Genomic DNA, 18,255 nt, shown 5'->3' with positions numbered 1-18,255 from the left:
AAGAAGATGAAGTGAACGCGTCCGCCTTAAAATGCTTCCTGTTCGCTGACTCAAGCCGTAGCCTCCTCATTATTTTATCTTACCATTCAGACAATCCGTCGTTTTCCTGCAAAGAACGGGTCTCGCCTCGAGCAAGACCGTTCGTGCGCAACCTCACGCGACGCAGCGGTGCAAGTGATGCCGTTAACCACCGTCTCTTCGTCAATGCTAGGTGGAGTCGTCCGCTCTGCTCCGTTTCTCACGCTTGTGGCATCGCTTCTTTCCGTGATATCGTCGTTTGTTATTCCTTATTCTCGCTATCTTTTTTCGGCATCTTTCTCATGGGCGGTGTTTTGTCTGGCAACCTTTCTTCCTATCGATCGGTTCTTAATCCGATCGGAGAGCCATCAAAAGTATAGACGGATCGATGTCGTTATCTGTTCGACGTGTATGGTACTGAGTATAACCTGTGCAAGTTTATTGGGTGAACGTGGAAACGGTCTTTCTTCGGTACGAAATCTTGAGCGAAAAACTGAGCTTGGAGCGGGCTAACTGATATCTCTAGATCTTAATTCCGTTTCTTGTGCACGTCCTGCGTTTTCAGTACATGGCGCAACCGGAACTTCAAGAGCGCGACTACTTACATCATGAGAAGAATCTGTCGCATTTGTTGGCGAACAATGTGGATATGACCACTTTGATTATAATCACATTTACCTCTTTCCTGGCTTTAGCTCCCAGCTATCCGGGCGCATCGCAGCTAGTGTTCGGCATGTGCTCCAGTATTTTTGCCGCTACCTATTTGTCAATATCAGATATCAGTATTCCTCTTACGCGCTCGGTTCTGCGAGAGATTTCAGCTTATACGTGTTTGGGATTGTTGCTCATGTCTTTATTACTTGATGGTTGGGCTGGGTGGTTGGAGTTGGGATCGGCAGATGGACTTGCATATATGATTGTTTTGTGGTCGACCTTTTCAGCTGTAAAGAACATCATTATTATGGTTCTTATTCAGAATTTGTCACCTATAAACGCATCCTTTGTTGATCTAATTGGTAACCTCAGCACAACTCTTTATTCCCACGCAGTATGGAAAATAAGTGCAATGTGTGTGTCATATATGATTATCGCTACTACATTATTACCAAGCTATATCGGTGAAAAGAGGATCAAATATTTATCAATCAGAGTGAGCAAGTTTATTGTCCTCTTTATTGCGCTATTCTTAGCTGGCTTTGGGTTGTTCATGACGATTAAACCACGAGCAAGTGGATATTCTCAGCGAGTTACTGTAGCTTCCAACGTGTCAGGAAAAGACTCTTGGAACACGACTATTCATCCTATCTCCTATCTCATGGAATCGCATATGACGAAGTTTGAAAATCTTCTTGCTCGTCAAACAAATACCTACCCCGAAGCAGTTAAAGAATACAGGAGGCGGTATAATGTGAATCCGCCTCCCAATTTCGATAAATGGTATGCCTTTGCAGCTGAAAGAAAAGCTGCCATTTTTGACGATTATGATAGCATTTTCACAAACATGAGACCATTTTGGGGTATCGAACCAGTCCGACTTCGCGAAAACGTGCGCGATGCATTAAGTAATCCTGAAAGTCATCTACTCGGTGTCCATATCCGTGGTGGCCAGATTTCTAACATGACTGGGACAAACGGACAATGGTTTGAAGTAGCGATTGGACAGATGATTGGTGAATTTGTGCAGTTTTTACCCGATATGGATCTAGCTTTCAACATGCTTGACTCTCCACGTGTGATTATCCCGCGGTCTGACATGTGTGCTCTGATGGATACCGAGTTGAAATCGGGCACAAAGAATGAATTTACGAAGCCTCCAAGGGGAGAAGAAGATCTTGCCGAACAGCCTTTGATTTCTACTTATCGCAGTTCTTTTGACTCATTTGCTCATCAGTCATCATGGGGTCATGCAAAACTCTCATGCCCATCTGACGCTCCCGTTAAGCTCGGTAAATCTAGTGACAGATTCAGTCATTATGGCCTTTCGATTGGATTTCTAAAAAACATTTCTGCTGCTTCTGATTTATGTCTTGAGCCAGCATATCAGCATCAGCACGGTATTTTCGTTCGCCCTGAGACGTTTAATGTGATTGCCGAACCTATTCCAATTTTCTCGCAAAGCAAACTGTCAACGTTCGGAGATCTTCTTTATCCCTCTCCGTCCTATTTTGTAGAACGCGCTTCTTATGACGAGAGTTCAGATATCCAGTGGTCTGCGAAGAAAAATGTGATGTACTGGCGTGGATCGTCAACTGGTTTACGTTCTCGGGATGGGTCATGGAGATTAGGACATCGACAGCGAACTCTAGCGTACTACAACTCTCAAAATGAGAACTGTACTCTGTTGATGGATTTAAGTGATGCTGTGAAGATTGGACAGTCCCAGAGACTGAATATGCCAGCTCTTGAGAATGTCGTCCAGTCTCTGAGAAAAAAAGAGCAGAATTCAAAAGTTGTACGTCGCGATGAATCGGTTCCGAGAGATGAGGCAGGTCTTGAAAAGGAAGCAATTGGTTTGGTGAATACTGCTGAAGACCTAGAGCAAGTAGAGAACGCCGTATCGCTGCCTACTGCTAATAATGATGATGAACTCGTTGAGGAAATAAACTCCGCAGATATCAAGCTTGCTGAAGGAGATGCAATGGATGAGGAAAGTATGGCTGAAATACCAAGAGCTCATGCCGAAATTGAAGAAACAGACAAGCACCACTTTCAAGAAGTAGGCAAGAAGCAAGATGAAGAGCGAGAGCAACAACAGCGAGACTCGGTATTTGTTGAACAGTCTGTTTCTAAGAAAATATTCGCTGACTATATAAATGCGAAATTTTCATCTTTTACTCAATGCGACGAAGCTGATTGTCTTGCTCAAGAAGAATTCTTTGGAAAGCCTGTTCCGTATGCCGGATTTCAAGAGACTTGGCAATACAAATATTTACTTGACATGGACGGAAACTCTTTTTCTACTCGCTATTACGCATTTTTGCGATCACGCTCCGCAGTTATCAAGCAAACGCTTTTCAGAGAATGGCATGATGACCGCCTAGCTCCATGGGTTCACTATGTTCCTCTCTCTCTAGATCTTAAAGAAGGTTTTGAAATTCTTAGATTCTTACTGGATAATGATGTCTCTGGGAAGTTTATCGCGGATAAAAGTAGGCGATGGGCAAAGAAGGCAATGAGAAAAGAAGATATGCAAGTGTATTTTTTCCGATTATTGTTAGAATACGGAAGATTGATTGATGATAACAGAGATACAATCGGATGTATTTAATGCTTTTGCTTTTTTTATGTTTGTCATATTTAGTTATTTCGTTGTTGTTTGTTTTTTTGCTTTTTGGGATGAGTTGATCATATCACTGTATGATATAGGCTGTATACGATATTGATAGTAATAATTAAGAGTAACTCTCTATAAAATGTAATAATTACTTTTCTATTATACAAAAGTAAATGTCAAACATGCACTGATCATGTCTGTCTTATACTGTCTTTGCTAAACTTGCCAATTGCTTTGCAGTAATTGAGGTTAAAGGCTTAATTCTAATTCTTAGACGACTTTCGTCATCCCCTGCATGCCTCGCGCTACTTTGTTGAATGATATTGTACACCAAAAATGGAGGCATCTCGGAAATACCAGCCATTTCATCCGAAGAAAGAAGAAGTGAGCTAGGATGAATATAAACAGGCACATCAGGTTCTCGAATACACGACTTATCCACACCGCCGCGATTACTAAGGAATCGCGTATCTTTGATAAAGGTGTACTGATTCAATCGCATATACGGAATATCGGTAATTTTGACTCGTTTCCGATTTCCCGACATGACTTTGCTGGTACTATTCGATGCATCAAAGCCAGCGACCAAATCTTCGCGAACGACAACTTGATCAATGAAGCCGGCCGTTACCATCTGCTTCAATGCTTTGACTTGTATGGCTGAGGGCGCACCTATCTTCGAATCAAATTTCAAACTCGAAAGTTTGGGAGTATTGATTGTCACAATGTGCGTAAGCTGTTGACGTAATTTATGGATCTCTTCCATAGATTTCTGACGTAAAAAGTTTTTATAGCAGAACTCAGCTTTTTCATTCGTGAATTCATAAGCACAAATAACGCTCAACATCTTGAGTACATCCGAGGACCCGTCCAAGCCAGAGAACCTGCGCTGAGCAATATAATACTCTTTTCGACGACGCTTATTATCTTCGATGTCTCCTTGGTTCATTTGCTTCAGGACTTCGTCCTCATCAGCGTCGTCATTGGTTTGTTCATAATTATTTAACTCGTGCTCAATACCTAATTCGTGCTCCGAAAGAAATGGGTCTCCGACGGATAATCCGGCAACAATAGCTATAATATACTGTAGACAATCAAACTGTTGACCAATTACCAGCATTTTAGCAAATCGAGGTGCAAGCGGGAAAACACTCATAGTTCGTCCCAAATCAGTCAGTGCCCCTTTCGAATTAATAGCTCCAAGATAATGCAATAGTTTTTCGGCGTCAATAAGACTATTTCTGTCCGGTGGCGTAGGAAATGGGAAATTTGCAATCGTGTCAATTCCCATACTCTTCATTTGCAGCACGACTCCTTCAATTGGCATCCTCAGAATTTCAGCTTTTGAAAATTGAGCGAATTCACTTTCAAAAACAGCGGATGAGTACAAACGGTAGCAGTGTCCAGGACCAGTTCGTCCCGCACGACCAGCGCGCTGATCCGCGCTAGCTTTACTAATCCACCCAACGTCAAATCTCTGAACCCCCGTGTCTTTAGTATAATGTCGTTCTTTAACTCTTCCACAGTCAACGACGTATCTAATACCGGGAATCGTCAAACTAGTTTCTGCGATATTTGTTGCTATTACGCATAATCGAGAATTATCTGGCGGCGCCTCAAAAATTTTCATTTGTTGTGCAGTAGGAAGAAGCGAATAGAGTGGAAGGACATGCAGCGGACCAGTATTGACTTCATCTGTTTGCTCCTCAAACCCTTCTTCAATTTCATCGTCTTCCTCGTCGGATATATTGTCAATATCGAAGGCTTCTTGAATGATATCGTCTCCAAGATCAACGTCTTCCACCTCGATTTCAGCTACATTGACAGTCAGCCCCGTATTACTTTCCGCTTAGACTAAATCAACAACCTTACCTTCATTAGCAGTTATCTTTAAAGAAGCATCAGCTTCTTCCTTCACAAGTCGACCGTTTTTTGTCTTTTTTGGAAATGCGGTTCTCAATCTGCGGCATAAATTAGTGATTTCATTTTGGCCCGTCATGAACACTAAAATTCCGCCAGGTGGAAGTCGCTGGTGAATTTTGCTGATTTTCTTGTAGGCTTCATCAAGATAGTTGACTGGTGTGCGACGGTTGAAATGGTTGGAGACCTATTAACTATTAATAAACACCGAGCTGTAACAGGAATAAAATGTAACATACCGGGTACTGTCGCGCGTCAACGTTGAGAACCGGGGGCGGGGTGTTAAATAGCGCCGAGTTCATTGAGAAATCAGTGACTCGTAGAGTGGCAGACATAATAATCAATTTCAAAGGCTTGACTTTTGGATCTTGCTCACGAGACATGTCGTATCGAAGCTTTAGTACACGACTCAAAACTCCAATTAAAATATCAGTATTGACATTTCGCTCATGCGCCTCATCAATGATTATTGCAGAGTATCGAGAAAGAGTAAAATCTGTAGACAATTCTCGTAATAAAACACCATCCGTCATAAATTTCACTGCAGTTCCCGGTTTTGCATTTTGTTCGAATCGAATTTGATAGGCAACCGCATCTTTATGCAAAGATCCAAGTTCTGCGCTAACACGCTGGGCCATACTTACAGCTGCAACTCGGCGAGGCTGTGTGATCCCTATCATTCCCGGATTGTCACTCTTTGGATTACCATAGCCTGCTTCAAAGAGAAATTGCGGAACCTGTGTGGTCTTTCCACTACCGGTTTCACCCGAAATTATTACGCATAGATTATTGTGGATAGCTTCCATGATTCTTTGCTCATCTTGCACGACAGGCAGTTGAATTCTAGCCGCCTGAATCTCAGTGCTTCTTTTAACTTCAACAGCAAAGGATTTGCGTTCATTAGCATCATCAATAGTCACCATATCTGGAGGAGGAGTAACACGATCTTCGGGACGATCCACAGGATCATAGTGGACTTCGACTTTGGGCATCGTTTTAATGTTTGACAAAGTTTCAGAATCGCCACCTCGCATTTGATCTTCCGCCCATTTTTTGAAGTGCTCGCCGCGAGAAACGCGGGGTGTTGGGGCACCTTCGCCTTCGTTCTCTTCTTCGCTCTCTTCTTCGCTCTCTTCTTCGCTCTCTTCTTCGCTCTCTTCTTCTTCACTTTCTTCTTCCTCACCTTCTTCTCCATCATCTTCGCTTTCATTTTTCACATTATCTTCCTCGCTATCTGCAGCTTCAAGGTCAGATACACTTGGTTGTTGTAGTCCATATTTTACAGACACATCGTCAAAGCCAGCCCACTCTTCAAATTCTTCAACCTCTTCATCTTCGCTATCGCTCAAAGCGTCAGAATCGGAGTTACCATCCTCAGATCCGTTATCCTCGCTTGAGCTATAATCATCACTCTCGTCGACAACCTTAGCCTTTCTCAACTTTTCCTGTTCAAGTCTCGCTCGCCATGTATATGAGACTTTCTTCTGACTGCGCTTTAAAGGCTGAGCTTCAGTTTTTGGTTTCTTTTGCAGGTTTGCAAATCCGAATCCTGCTCCTCCAAATGAGAATGAAGATCCGGAGGCGGATTGACTATTTGATGAAGAATTTTGATATTCGTTAGCGGATTCGTTGTCCGATTCAGAATCGGAATTAGAATCAGGAAGTGCGCGTTTGAGACTTGGCGGTGGATCAATTTGTGAGCTGATTGAAGATGTCGCTGATCTGTCAAAGGACTTACCATTAACAGGTACGGCCGAAGAAGATTTGAATAGTGGACTGCTGTAATCTTTTTTTGTCTCTGCTATTGGCTCCTTGTCGAAAATAATTTGTCGCTCTTCATAAAGTAGCTGTTTCTGCTTTTCATCAAGAACTCCCAAATGCTCATCCAATAAGGCATCTCTAAGCTGCTCACGTCTTGTGTCATTATTAGTTCCAAGCTTTTTCAAGCTGTGCAACAGAGATGTATCAAATTTCGAATCTGCAAGCTTTTCCATAAGCATTTTTCTTTCCTCCCTCTTCAATTGACGCTCAATGTACTTGTCAAATCGCTTCTTCTTTTGCCGCGACATCTTCGATTCGTCTGGTGCCAGAAGCTTTTCCAGCTCAGATTTTTTTGCTGCACGCTCAGATTCCAGAATAGGCAAAAGCACTGGGGCGTTTGAGTCAAATTCATCGCTTGCTGAGGGTGTCTTAGCTGTGTCTGGTGCTCTCTGAGGTTCAACGATGTCGTCCTCATCTTGCCGTCGTAGCGACCTGGGTTGACGAAGAGCCTTTAGCTTCTTTTGCTTGATAACAGTACCAGCGCGAGCACGCTCGTTGAATCTTGGCCGATACTTGCCCATTGTATGACCTTAATCCTGTAGCTGGCTTTCACTGCTGAATCACTTGTATGCTGAATCCTCCGATTGGGAGTTTTCGACAATTTTTTTTAGTTTTCATTTTTTAGTTTATTTTTTTTCAGGAGGTGGATGTATTTAAACCCTTTCCCTATTTACATTTTTTTTGCTTCTAATTTATAAAGGATTACTCTACAATACACTGATAAATTGACATAAAATTCTGTATTAGATACATTATCCCAAGTATATAAACACTTTCTAAGTCACTCTAAAAGAACAAAAGTATAGAGATCACTCAATATAACCATATTCCCAAACGCCATTAACTGAAAAAAACACGACACTTTTTATAATAGATAACCTATGTTCTCCGTGAATGAACTATGATAAAGCAGATAGGCTCCTAAAACGAGGGCAGAGATTCAGATGCAAAAGATTCTATAAGTAATAGCTTGCCAAAGAACTATTTTCTAGCTAGCTTCTTCTTATTCTTGACGTTAAACACAAGAGATTTGGACCCTTGCTTCTTCTTTGTCTGAACTTTGCTAGCTTTCTTCTGCTTCCATTCCTCGTTTCGAGATCCCTTCCATCCGCTGGTGCTGATCTTGCGTGTCTCTGCAGATGCATCAATGGTTGCTGCGGATGATGGCTCATCAACGTCCATGGAAACAGCATCTGAAAAGAATACAGAAAGAATTAGCAATCTGCTTTTACAACGGCAATTACCCTAGAGTATCGGCGAACGAAAGGCGATCATGATCAATCAAACCCAACAAAGAGTAGAATTGATCAGATAACTCCACTTCTCCATCTTCACCCAGCGAAATAGTAGATGAAAAATACGAGTACAAACCTTCGCTATTGTCAGAGCTCTTCGAGGACTCCGAGGGCTCGCCAGCCAGTTTCTTTGCGAGACGAATGGTGCGGGCGGCAGAGACGGGCTCGAAGATGGCGGCGCGACGGATGCCGCGAGCACGCACTCTGGTCTTAGCGCGTAAAGATTTAGCCATATTTAGGACTGATAATAGATTTCGAGAACTGTGAAAACAAGATATTCAGAGAATGAACAGTGGCGATAAAACAAAAAGGTGGTTGGGAGTAAAGAAAATTTGAATCAGCAGAATAAAGTTTAAAGTGCTTGATTCTCTCCTCACATTCGCTACCAATTACCAGAATCCGCCTACTCTGCTCGCAATCTGCAATTATGGCGACTCTGTCGGAAGAGCCGTTTGCTCGCCATAATGTACATATGATCTTGCATCTTATCTAATATACCGTTTATTGGACCATACTAATTTAACGCGTTTAGGAGCTGCTGCGCTACGTTAACGGCGAGTTCACCCTACCACCCCTCAAAGCTATTCTCCGCACCGCCGGCTTATCAACCGGAGGCCGAAAGAATAATTTACAGATGCGATTGGTAGATCACCTCAATAAACTGCGTGCACAGAATAATACAGCAGAGTATGCGCGAGTTGAATTAGCCATTATGCAGCAGTATCTCGCATTCTATGGTACCCCCGATGACGGCTCTCAATCAGCTTATAGGGCAAGTATGGCTGCTCGTCGCGCAATGACCGGCTCTTCTGCTCACGGCACTGCATCGCCTGTTGCAGCTGGTCCAGGTCTGTCTTTTCTTCATTTTTTACTTCTTGTCGTGATGCTAACTGCTCATACAGCGACTATAGTATTCAAACCAAGTCTATTTTTTGCGCTCCAATTACAACTCAACCAGCCTTGTTATCTTGCTGCAATGCCTGAGAATCGAAGCACAGCGCGTATCCCTTTTGTATTAAACGAGGCACAAGTCTCTCGATTGACCTCCGACTCTACCTACCGCGTCTTCCTTCTTTCTGCTCAATCGGACGACATATACCGACAAGCTACAATCCAGTTCCCGCAAAGCATTGAAATCCGAGTGAATTCAAAAGTTGTTCCTGTTAATGTGCGTGGATTGAAAAATAAACCTGGCACAGCAAAGCCGGCCGATTTGACCGATCATATTCGTAAAGATATGTCGACGAATGTTGTGGAAGTAGTCTATGCTTTCACTCGACTTCGATACGCAATGTATGTCTATTTCGGACGGAGGCGGACTGTTTCAGAAATCGTAACTAGGATTACTCTTGGACGACATATACCAAAAGAGACTGTGGCAGCTGAAAGTGAGTTAGTTTCTACGATAATATGAATTCTATATTAACAGACGCATAGTTGTCAAAAAAAATTCCGACGACGATGACATTATCATGGGATCAGCCATTGTGTCTTTAAAATGCCCAATTTCATACGGCCGCATTCAAGTACCAATTAGATCACACAGATGTACACACGTACAATGTTTCGACGCTACTTCTTATATACAGCTTCAAGAGCAAGCTCCGACATGGATATGTCCGGTTTGTAATGTTTATGCACCGATGGAAGACCTGGTCGTTGACAGGTAAATTTTGCGCTTTTTATTGAAATCTTAGTAGAAGATACTAATTGCTTCTAGCTATTTTGATGATATTCTAAAAAACACCACAACTTCTGTCGAGGCAATAGAGATAGAAACAAATGGAACTTGGAGGGTTCCTGAACAGACTGGAGAGGATCTTTCTGGATCAGATGGTGATGGCTATCACTCTCCAAAGCGACAAAGCATGTCTGCTCCGGCTGATAATTTTGAAGTTATTGATGCGTCGCCTGTGAGGGCCAGTGCTCAGTCTCAAGCTGTAGTAATCGATCTTAGTGATAGTGAAGATGAACCGATAGCACCAGCATCGGCAAACTTGTCAGTTACACCTGCTAATGTGCCAACTCCCATGAGTCAGCAAAATGTTATGCCCGAGACAGAAGCTGTGCAAGAATCAGGATCTGAAGCATCGGAGATTGATGACGGATTCCGTGACTTTCTGTACGAAACAACGAATGCTAGCAATAACACATCTCAAACCGGTACTCCTGCAATGACCATACAGTCAGTGAACGATGATGCTAGTGCTTTTCCGACCTTGGTCTCGCGTGGCTCTTATGGATCGTACACTCCAGCTGCATCTTCTCCAATAGGCGCTCTAGAGGGCTCTTCTACTGGCGCAAATGACAACCATATGTCAATTGCAGATAACGAAAATATGAATGAGATTATGGGGTCTCTGACAGATATTTCACAGAGATTATCGCAAGAAGCTGCTCGATACAATCTTAATATACCACCTGTTCAACTCACCGCTGTCGATCGAGAGCAGCCGTTTCACTCTTCTCCGCCTCCTCGAGGTTATTTTGATGAGCCTCCTGTTAGAACTCCGAATAATGCCCAGGCTCAGTACTCTCATTCACAGTCAGAGCGACCAGTGAATCGGGAATCATATGAGCCCAATAATCCCACGATTGAAGGGCGAGTAGTGTCGAATGCCGACGAACAGCAGCGGAGTCCCATAGGCGAACAGCAACGGAGTCCCATAAACGAAAATTTGGATTATGATGCCAGTGGGAATACACCAAACGCGCAATCACCTTGGACCCCTGCTGCTGCATTTAGTCCTACACAGACATTTTCACTTCCACCTCTGCCGTCGCCGAATTCTACATCTATATCTACAACGATTCCGCCGATAACTGAGCCGTCAGTGTCTACCACTGTGCCACCTTTGACAGTATTACCGTCTGCAAGTCATAGCTCCGAGCGGGTGCTACCAGTGTTTACGTCAAATGGCACGATACGACCACGCGAGCCTTCTAGTGAAGACCTTGTTTTACCTTCTTCTAAGCGTCCAAATCTTGGGAAACATGTAGAAGCTCTGAACCAAGAAGAGATACATACTGACTACTCCGAAGGGTTTTCAGATGATTATTATGCTGGACTTGAATAATATTGTATATTTCAAGAAGTGTGCGATAGATTTCATTTAATAGGCATGATGGGCCAGATATTTCCGAAACAATCTAAAAGATATCTAAGTGTCATTTTTTTTGTTTTGCTTTCTGGTATGGAATAGCTAAGTTTGCTTTTTATTTGCTTGTATGGCGTTTATGGAGTACGTAATTTATTTATTTTGGGAGTATTAAAACAAATAGGCATATTGAAATGACTCTAATCATATGCATTTTTAGAAAGATATGAAATGATTCTAAAAGAGTGGATTTAAAATGCAATCTCATTAATTATGTACAATATTTACAGCATCAAAATCTTCAAAGCGCTCACTAATCTTATAGTGACAGCATCCCGATCCAACAAATTCAGTAACTGCGAAAGCGGTGCCCCTGGAACACTTCCAGATATTGAAAATCGTAAAGCATGAAAAACCGTAGTTGATGTGTACGCTTTTGCGAGCGACTTTATCTTCGCATCGATTTCAGCGACAGTTGGCATCGGATCGATATGTGTCCACCAGCCAGCAAAGTCCTGCAAAATAGCTATTGCGTCATTTCCTTCTCTCGACGCTGAGAGGGAGACAATGTATTCCAGTGCTTCTTCGCTTGCATAGTCGGGATGCTCTTCAAACACGTACGAAGCAATTTCCGGTAACTCTGTAACCGTTTTTAGTGATCCTTTAAAAGTCAGAAGGACTTTTTCAATGTACTCAAGCTCAAATTTGTGCCTATGCGGTTTTTTTTTTGCAAGATCAGAGAATCTCCAAATAAGAACAGGCTGGATCTGCAGAGCCAATTCATGTCGCTTTTCCGCATCCTCAATCCTCAAGCGTAAAAAGTAACTATTGAAAAACTCAAGCTTTGATTCCGAGACCTTTGCATTACCTTTTGTCAAGCCATTTATATTAAATTTAGAAATCAACTCTTGCATATTCATAATTTCGCCAGCGCTTGTCGCCTCCCGCCTCTTTTTAGTGCCAGATAGAGTTGCGCTTGATTGCTGTGGCGCCCATCCATATAAAGCAACAAAATTTACGAGGGCTTCCGGTAATATACCATTCTCTCTGTAGGATTTAATTCCAGTATCGCCTGTTCGCTTGCTCAGCTTTTTATCTTCCAGCGATGTCAAAAGAGGAATGTGAATAAATTCCGGAGGCGTCCATCCAAATGCGTTGTATAACGCCAGATGTTTGGGTGTCGACGGAAGCCATTCCTCGCCTCTTATAACTTGAGTAATCTTCATCAAATGGTCGTCGACAACATTAGCGAGATGGTAGGTCGGATACCCATCCGTTTTGAATAAGACTGGATCATCGTAGCGAGGGTCAGAGTAGTTTGATTGAATCTGTAGATCAAGTTCGCCATGTAGCAGGTCATTCACGCGAGGATATACATCGGGTGACTTCAAACGGATTGTATATGGCGCTCCGGAGCCTGCCATAGTCGATGAGGTTTCGCAGTCGATATGATAGCAGTAGCGATCATAAGTTGCCATTGATGGAGGCACTAGTCGTTGCGCGGTGTCTCTGAGCTTGTCAAGCCTATCTTTTGGACAAAAGCACCGATATGCATGGCCAGACTATGACAACCATCAGTCGATACTCACACGACAAATTCAGGATCGAAAGAACATACCTCTAGCAGTTTATCAGCATATTCTTTGTATATATGCAATCTTTCACTTTGCTTATAAGGACCATGGTCTCCGCCAACTACAGGTCCTTCATCCCACTTAATTCCAGCCCATGTCAGCGCTTCATAAATATCTTCTTCGGCACCCTCTTTCTTCCTGGATTGATCTGTATCTTCAATTCTTAACAGAAACTGGCCACCGGTTGCCTTTGCCAGTAGAAAATTATATAAGGCAGTACGAAGAGACCCAAGGTGAATGAATCCGGTAGGCGAGGGAGCAAAACGCGTTCGTGCGGGCTTGCTTGGGTGAACGTCTGTTCTTGTCGCGGATGAAGTGGACTTCTTTCCTGCGACTCTGCGCGACGCTGTTAGATGCCGAATATTACTAGCAGAAGTAGAATATGTCCTCCGCGGTAAGACGCGTACCAGTTGGACACAATTTCGCGACAGCATAATTATCATGACGGCAGCATGTTTTTCTCTTACTGAATTATGGTCTTTCCGATACCTACCTCCCAACAAAAAAATATTTCACGTGATTGCGCCGCACTGACTTGAAAATATCTCCGAACTACTCATCCATCAGGCCGTGTCTTTCTTCTGTAAACCTGGGCAAACTTTCAGAAGTTTGGCCTGGATTTAAATTAACTGATTTGCAAGATAAACGATCTTGGTCATTAAGTACGAACATTATTCACATTATTTTATGTGGTCTCTGACAACAGATCAAAAATATGTCTTACATCTAACAACCTGTGTAGCACGATGGACGATTTATACGAGATACTTGGAGTGCACAAGACTGCGACTTCAATAGAAATCAAAAAGGCTTATCATAAGGCAGCACTCTCTTCACATCCGGATAAAGTGCCGGAAGATCAACGTGAAGAGGCCGAGGTGCGTTTCAAGAAAGTTAGTCAAGCATATGAGATTTTGTCGGACGGTTTGTTTTCTTTTTTTTTTCTTGCAATTGTTGGATTTTGTGCTGAGGTTTGTTCATAGGATCTAAGAGGGAAGAGTATGATCGCTACGGTATGGACGCGTTCACTAATGGCCATGGTGGCGGCGGTCCAGGTGGTATGTCTGAAGACGACTTTTTTCAGGAATTTTTTGGTGGCGGCGCTGGATTTGGTAGCTCGTTTGGCAGAGGCCATGGTCCCGGAGGGGGTCGTTCAGCATCACGAAGGACTCCAGATGCACAAGCTACTCTAAATGTGACGTTGAAGGCAGTTTATCTCGGCAAGACAGAAAAGATGTCAATAAAACGCAGTATAGTCTGTCAGCAGTGTAAAGGATCTGGCGCAAAGGCTTCAGCAAAGTCTCACAAGTGTGCAAAGTGTAATGGTCATGGTTCAGTTGAGAGTTTAAGACCTATCGGTAATGGTTTGGCAATTCCGGTTTCAACCAAATGTCCTATATGTGCAGGACGCGGTCAGATCATCAAGGAAAAAGACAAGTGTAAGAAATGTAAGGGCGAACGAATAACTTCAGAAACGAAGATAGTTGAGGTTTATATTCCTGCTGGATCCAAAAATGGAGAGAAGATTGTGAAGAAAGGTATGGCAGATGAGGAACCTGGGAAGGAAACTGGGGATATTGTCTTTACGATCAACATCTCCGAGAATAGTACATTCATCCGGAATGGCTCTTCTCTTCGAGCTTCCATTAACATCACGCTCGTTGAAGCTTTATGTGGATTTAACAGACCAGTTATACAACATTTGGATGAACGTGTTTTGAGGGTGAAAGTTCCTCCGGGAAAAGTCATTAAACCTCACGAAGTTTTGCTCCTGGAAGGAGAAGGTATGCCTATTAAGACTGGAGCCTCAGCTGGGGGCCGTGGAGATTTATACCTGGAAGTCATCATTGAGTTTCCAAAAGACAACTGGTTCTCGGATATGACTGAAATGCGCAGAGTCGCAGATGCTCTTGCATTCCCAGCCCCTAAACCCGTTTTCAGCGCTAGAAACGATAAAGATGCTCCACCAATTGAACATGAGGCCGGTTACACAATTCTAGCTGCTGGATCTTCTTTTCTGGGGGGAGATGACGAGGATTGGGATGACGAGGAGAAGGAAGAAGAGGATGGTGAAGAAGCAGGATGCAGTGCGCAATAAGTGGCGCGGATAGACAAGAAAAAAATGACTGTATATAATACTCAAATATTGGATTGTATTTGTTACTTATCTAATACTTGCATAACTACATCTTCTAATTTGATAAGGCTAAATAATGCGATTAAACATCATCAAATTTGATCAATCTAAATACTTTTAATATCCTGAAACACCATTTACTTCTTGGCTTTCCGCTTGAGGGCCCTCATTTCTTTTTTCATACGGCCGTCAACCATCTTATATCGTCCTTTAACCCCACCAGGTCTACCAACAATACCCTTATTCTTGCCCTTGGCAACCACAAGTTTAACTTCACTCTTTGGAGCTTTCTTGGTAGCCTTGCGCATAAGTTTCTGAATAGCCTCAGCCTTCTCCTTCTCAGACTTGTTTGGATCTTCAATGATAAGATCGGATTTCTTACGCATGCGCTCAATTTTGCGCGTAGCTTTCATCTTTTTTCGAGCCTGGGCTTCCATGACTTTCTTAATTGGACGAGCATTCAGCGCTCTGAGTTTGCTTTGGATAGCAGCAGCGGCTTCAGCGGTGATGGGTTTGATGGGTTTACTAAACCGGTCTTCATCGTCCAAGAACCAGGATGGTAAGCCATCACGGTCACGCATAGAATAACGATTATAAGAATCGTCGATAATATCGGCTTTTGATTTCTCTTTAAGCGCAATCTGGTGCGCAAGTGTCATGGCCTCAGCTGTGATAATGTCAACATTCGCTTTCTCGTCTTCTTCATCTTCTGAATCGGAGTCATCACTCCATGATTTTTCCTTAGCTGGCTTCACAGACTTCACGACTTCAAATGAGTTTTTGCTATTTTCATTCTCAAAATCTTCATTATCGACAGAAGTGATGGCACCGCCGCGTTTCTGCTTAGAGCGAAGAGCCATGATCTTGTTGATTGTGGCATCATCGTCACTGTCAGAATCATCCAAACCTGCTACATCTTTGAAGAGATCCTGCTTGAAAAAATTATGAGCCTGCTTACTCAATCCGTTGACTTTCGCCTTGTTGATATCAAGAGAAGTTAAAAGTTTTTTCTCTTCGTTTTTCACAGTAATCTCCTCGTCATCGCCACTATCATCACTGCTCTGAAAGTCTTCGTCGTATACCATGCCGTCTTCAGAGTCATCGTCGGAAGCAGTAGCCTCAGGCTTGTCTTCGAAGCCGTTCCATTCAGAGTCTAGAATCTCATCGCGCAAACGCTTCATGCGGTATTTAGCATCTGCTTCAGCTCGTCGCTGGTGAAATGCGCTGTACATATTATCCAACTCATCCTCCAGTCTATCGGCATCTTCAAGGGGGTTCTCGCCAATTTCAATCTCGGTGACTTCTTTCTTCTTATCTTCATATACGGGAATCATATTCATTTTACCCTTTGCAAGAGTACCCGCCTGTCCACTCTTTTCGACATCCTTCAAACTAAAGAGCTGGTCAGCGCCAACTTGTGCAGCTTCAATACCAATATCAATGGGATTAAGCATGCCGAGCTGCATTCTCGTAATCTCTTTGGCTTTTAGCTCATTTCGTCGTCGGCGCTCTCGCTTCAGTCGTGAAGCCTCACGCTCCTCAATAGTTTGCAATTCATATTCAATTTTTTCGTCCTCTGTCATGTCCTTGGTAGGATCTTCTGGCTCGGGGGTGGACTCTTTGACTGCAGAGTCGATTCCGAGAGCAAGACGGCATTTTAATCGCCACTTGAGCAATCCTCGGAAATCTTTCTTACCTAGTACCTTCAGATCTTTGATAGCTTCTTTGATTTCCGTCGTAGTTTCAGGGAGTTTTTTTACTACTCGTAGGTCCTGCTTCAACTCTTCTTCGCTTTTCGGAGCCTCAGTTTCTTCCGCTGGTTCTTCGTCTTCATCATCTTCTGCTGTCTTTGGTTGTTCAGTTTTGACGACCGGGATATCAAATGTAAGTTCTGACATGCTTCCAAGACTAGCAATCGGGTCGATGTTTCTGATGAACTCCAAAACACTCATGGTCTTGTGCTGTATATAATTGCCTTCTTCATAACCATCTCTCTTTCTCTTCTTCTTTTCAGGGTTGAACACCTTTGCCTCAAAATTGGGAGTCGGCTCAGACAAATCCTCAAATACAGATCGCGGATCAAGAAATTTGGGATCTATTTTCTTTGGAGCTTTGTAGCCTCTGCAGACGACGAAAATCTCGGCAGATACGTTTCGCGAAGCCGGAGGCTTGGTGGCGTCGACCTTGTTGAAAAGTTGATTGAAAACCCACAAAAGATTGTTGTAGTCTTTGGATCTAAAAACTTTGGTAATGAAATTTCCACCTGGCATGAGAAATTCGGTCGCTAATTTTAATGATTGAAGCACCAGCTCAGACTGCGTAAACGCATCTTGCACCCAGGCTGTACCAACGTTAGGAGCACCATCATGAAGTACGCAATCAGCTTTCCAAGTCTTGAGATGTTGACGAAGCTGAGCACGACATTTAGAAGAAGTAATATCTTCGACGAATGTGATGACTTTGGGAATCGGCTTGATGGGAGCTAAATCGACGCCAATAATGAGAGAATTGGGAGGACAAAGAGCAGATGCGACTTGACACCAAGACTATCAAAAAATTAGATAAGTTGCTGATAGCAAGCAATAGAAAATAAACATACACCAGGAGCAGCACACAGATCGATGACTACTTTAGATTTCTCGAGAAAGTTGTCGTACTTTTGGTTAATTTGTAGGATCTTGAAAGCAGCACGAGCACGATATCCCTATAGAACATTAATACAAGCACTATACCGAAAGCATATTTAACACATAGATGCAGTACCTTCTCTTTCGCTAGTCGATAGTAATGATCTAAACGACCCTTTCCAAACTTCTTCTGACTTTTACCCATCGTTGACTACTATAGAGCTGAGTAAAAAAGATAAAAAAGTTGAGATCAAAAAATATTTTTGCTTGCGGCGCGTTGGGAGTTCTTTAGTACAAACCCCATATATTGTTGAGCATCTAAATTAACCTAATCTTGATCCGCAGATGTGAAACTCTAAAAAATAGACGAGAGAAGGTGCGCGCCATTATCTACATAATATCTACCTGATAAATTTCTCACGCATGAGAAC

At 42.9% G+C, this 18,255-nt stretch overlaps 7 protein-coding genes across 7 annotated transcripts; 3 read left to right on the top strand and 4 right to left on the bottom strand.

The window, feature by feature from the left end:
- Positions 1–16: 16 nt before the first annotated feature.
- V2V93DRAFT_403093 (uncharacterized protein) lies at positions 17–3,443 on the top strand. Its single transcript, XM_066912615.1, has 2 exons — positions 17–489; positions 545–3,443. Exons 1-2 carry the CDS (start codon positions 178–180, stop codon positions 3,284–3,286), a joined length of 3,054 nt encoding a protein of 1,017 aa, XP_066767719.1. The 5' UTR covers positions 17–177; the 3' UTR covers positions 3,287–3,443.
- On the bottom strand, positions 3,421–6,352 carry V2V93DRAFT_363724 (P-loop containing nucleoside triphosphate hydrolase protein). The gene is made up of 3 exons (XM_066908674.1): positions 5,452–6,352; positions 5,165–5,399; positions 3,421–5,107 (listed from the first exon to the last, which is right to left on the bottom strand). The coding sequence occupies exons 1-3, from the start codon at positions 6,244–6,246 to the stop codon at positions 3,495–3,497; spliced, it is 2,643 nt and encodes an 880-aa protein (XP_066767718.1). The 5' UTR covers positions 6,247–6,352; the 3' UTR covers positions 3,421–3,494.
- Positions 6,353–7,763: 1,411 nt separating this feature from the next.
- V2V93DRAFT_363720 (uncharacterized protein) lies at positions 7,764–8,631 on the bottom strand. The gene is made up of 2 exons (XM_066908673.1): positions 8,405–8,631; positions 7,764–8,226 (listed from the first exon to the last, which is right to left on the bottom strand). The coding sequence occupies exons 1-2, from the start codon at positions 8,559–8,561 to the stop codon at positions 8,015–8,017; spliced, it is 369 nt and encodes a 122-aa protein (XP_066767717.1). The 5' UTR covers positions 8,562–8,631; the 3' UTR covers positions 7,764–8,014.
- A 124-nt stretch (positions 8,632–8,755) lies between these two features.
- V2V93DRAFT_320646 (PINIT domain-containing protein) lies at positions 8,756–10,301 on the top strand (the record flags this gene model as incomplete). The annotated part of the gene is made up of 4 exons (XM_066907328.1): positions 8,756–8,794; positions 8,861–9,716; positions 9,766–9,994; positions 10,049–10,301. Coding segments are annotated over 4 exons (1,377 nt in total), but the record flags the coding sequence as incomplete, so codon positions are not given.
- A 1,371-nt stretch (positions 10,302–11,672) lies between these two features.
- On the bottom strand, positions 11,673–13,514 carry V2V93DRAFT_384033 (uncharacterized protein). Its single transcript, XM_066912210.1, has 2 exons — positions 13,045–13,514; positions 11,673–12,988 (listed from the first exon to the last, which is right to left on the bottom strand). The coding sequence occupies exons 1-2, from the start codon at positions 13,501–13,503 to the stop codon at positions 11,711–11,713; spliced, it is 1,737 nt and encodes a 578-aa protein (XP_066767715.1). The 5' UTR covers positions 13,504–13,514; the 3' UTR covers positions 11,673–11,710.
- Positions 13,515–13,548: 34 nt separating this feature from the next.
- V2V93DRAFT_363714 (uncharacterized protein) lies at positions 13,549–15,288 on the top strand. The gene is made up of 3 exons (XM_066908672.1): positions 13,549–13,722; positions 13,803–13,984; positions 14,044–15,288. The coding sequence occupies exons 2-3, from the start codon at positions 13,807–13,809 to the stop codon at positions 15,156–15,158; spliced, it is 1,293 nt and encodes a 430-aa protein (XP_066767714.1). The 5' UTR covers positions 13,549–13,722; positions 13,803–13,806; the 3' UTR covers positions 15,159–15,288.
- On the bottom strand, positions 15,107–18,044 carry V2V93DRAFT_363710 (Spb1 C-terminal domain-containing protein). The gene is made up of 3 exons (XM_066908671.1): positions 17,961–18,044; positions 17,797–17,901; positions 15,107–17,743 (listed from the first exon to the last, which is right to left on the bottom strand). Exons 1-3 carry the CDS (start codon positions 18,027–18,029, stop codon positions 15,335–15,337), a joined length of 2,583 nt encoding a protein of 860 aa, XP_066767713.1. The 5' UTR covers positions 18,030–18,044; the 3' UTR covers positions 15,107–15,334.
- Positions 18,045–18,255: the final 211 nt, after the last annotated feature.

This window comes from Kockiozyma suomiensis, assembly GCF_038497685.1.
Source record: "Kockiozyma suomiensis strain NRRL Y-17356 unplaced genomic scaffold V2V93scaffold_2, whole genome shotgun sequence".
NCBI classification, from domain to species: Eukaryota; Fungi; Ascomycota; class Lipomycetes; order Lipomycetales; family Lipomycetaceae; genus Kockiozyma; species Kockiozyma suomiensis.
This window is presented reverse-complemented; position numbering and strand designations above follow the sequence as displayed.

Coding starts and splice junctions, on each gene's coding strand:
- V2V93DRAFT_384033 (XM_066912210.1), bottom strand. CDS start 13,503: ATGATAATTATGCTGTCGCGAAATTGTGTCCAACTGGTACGCGTCTTA. Junction 12,989..13,044: donor ATGCTGATAAACTGCTAGAG/GTATGTTCTTTC, acceptor TGGTTGTCATAG/TCTGGCCATGCATATCGGTG.
- V2V93DRAFT_363724 (XM_066908674.1), bottom strand. CDS start 6,246: ATGCGAGGTGGCGATTCTGAAACTTTGTCAAACATTAAAACGATGCCC. Junction 5,400..5,451: donor TTGACGCGCGACAGTACCCG/GTATGTTACATT, acceptor AATAGTTAATAG/GTCTCCAACCATTTCAACCG. Junction 5,108..5,164: donor AAAGATAACTGCTAATGAAG/GTAAGGTTGTTG, acceptor CTGTCAATGTAG/CTGAAATCGAGGTGGAAGAC.
- V2V93DRAFT_363720 (XM_066908673.1), bottom strand. CDS start 8,561: ATGGCTAAATCTTTACGCGCTAAGACCAGAGTGCGTGCTCGCGGCATC. Junction 8,227..8,404: donor GAGCTCTGACAATAGCGAAG/GTTTGTACTCGT, acceptor TATTCTTTTCAG/ATGCTGTTTCCATGGACGTT.
- V2V93DRAFT_363714 (XM_066908672.1), top strand. CDS start 13,807: ATGGACGATTTATACGAGATACTTGGAGTGCACAAGACTGCGACTTCA. Junction 13,985..14,043: donor ATATGAGATTTTGTCGGACG/GTTTGTTTTCTT, acceptor GTTTGTTCATAG/GATCTAAGAGGGAAGAGTAT.
- V2V93DRAFT_363710 (XM_066908671.1), bottom strand. CDS start 18,029: ATGGGTAAAAGTCAGAAGAAGTTTGGAAAGGGTCGTTTAGATCATTAC. Junction 17,902..17,960: donor ATCGACTAGCGAAAGAGAAG/GTACTGCATCTA, acceptor AATGTTCTATAG/GGATATCGTGCTCGTGCTGC. Junction 17,744..17,796: donor ATCTGTGTGCTGCTCCTGGT/GTATGTTTATTT, acceptor ATTTTTTGATAG/TCTTGGTGTCAAGTCGCATC.
- V2V93DRAFT_403093 (XM_066912615.1), top strand. CDS start 178: ATGCCGTTAACCACCGTCTCTTCGTCAATGCTAGGTGGAGTCGTCCGC. Junction 490..544: donor GTGGAAACGGTCTTTCTTCG/GTACGAAATCTT, acceptor TGATATCTCTAG/ATCTTAATTCCGTTTCTTGT.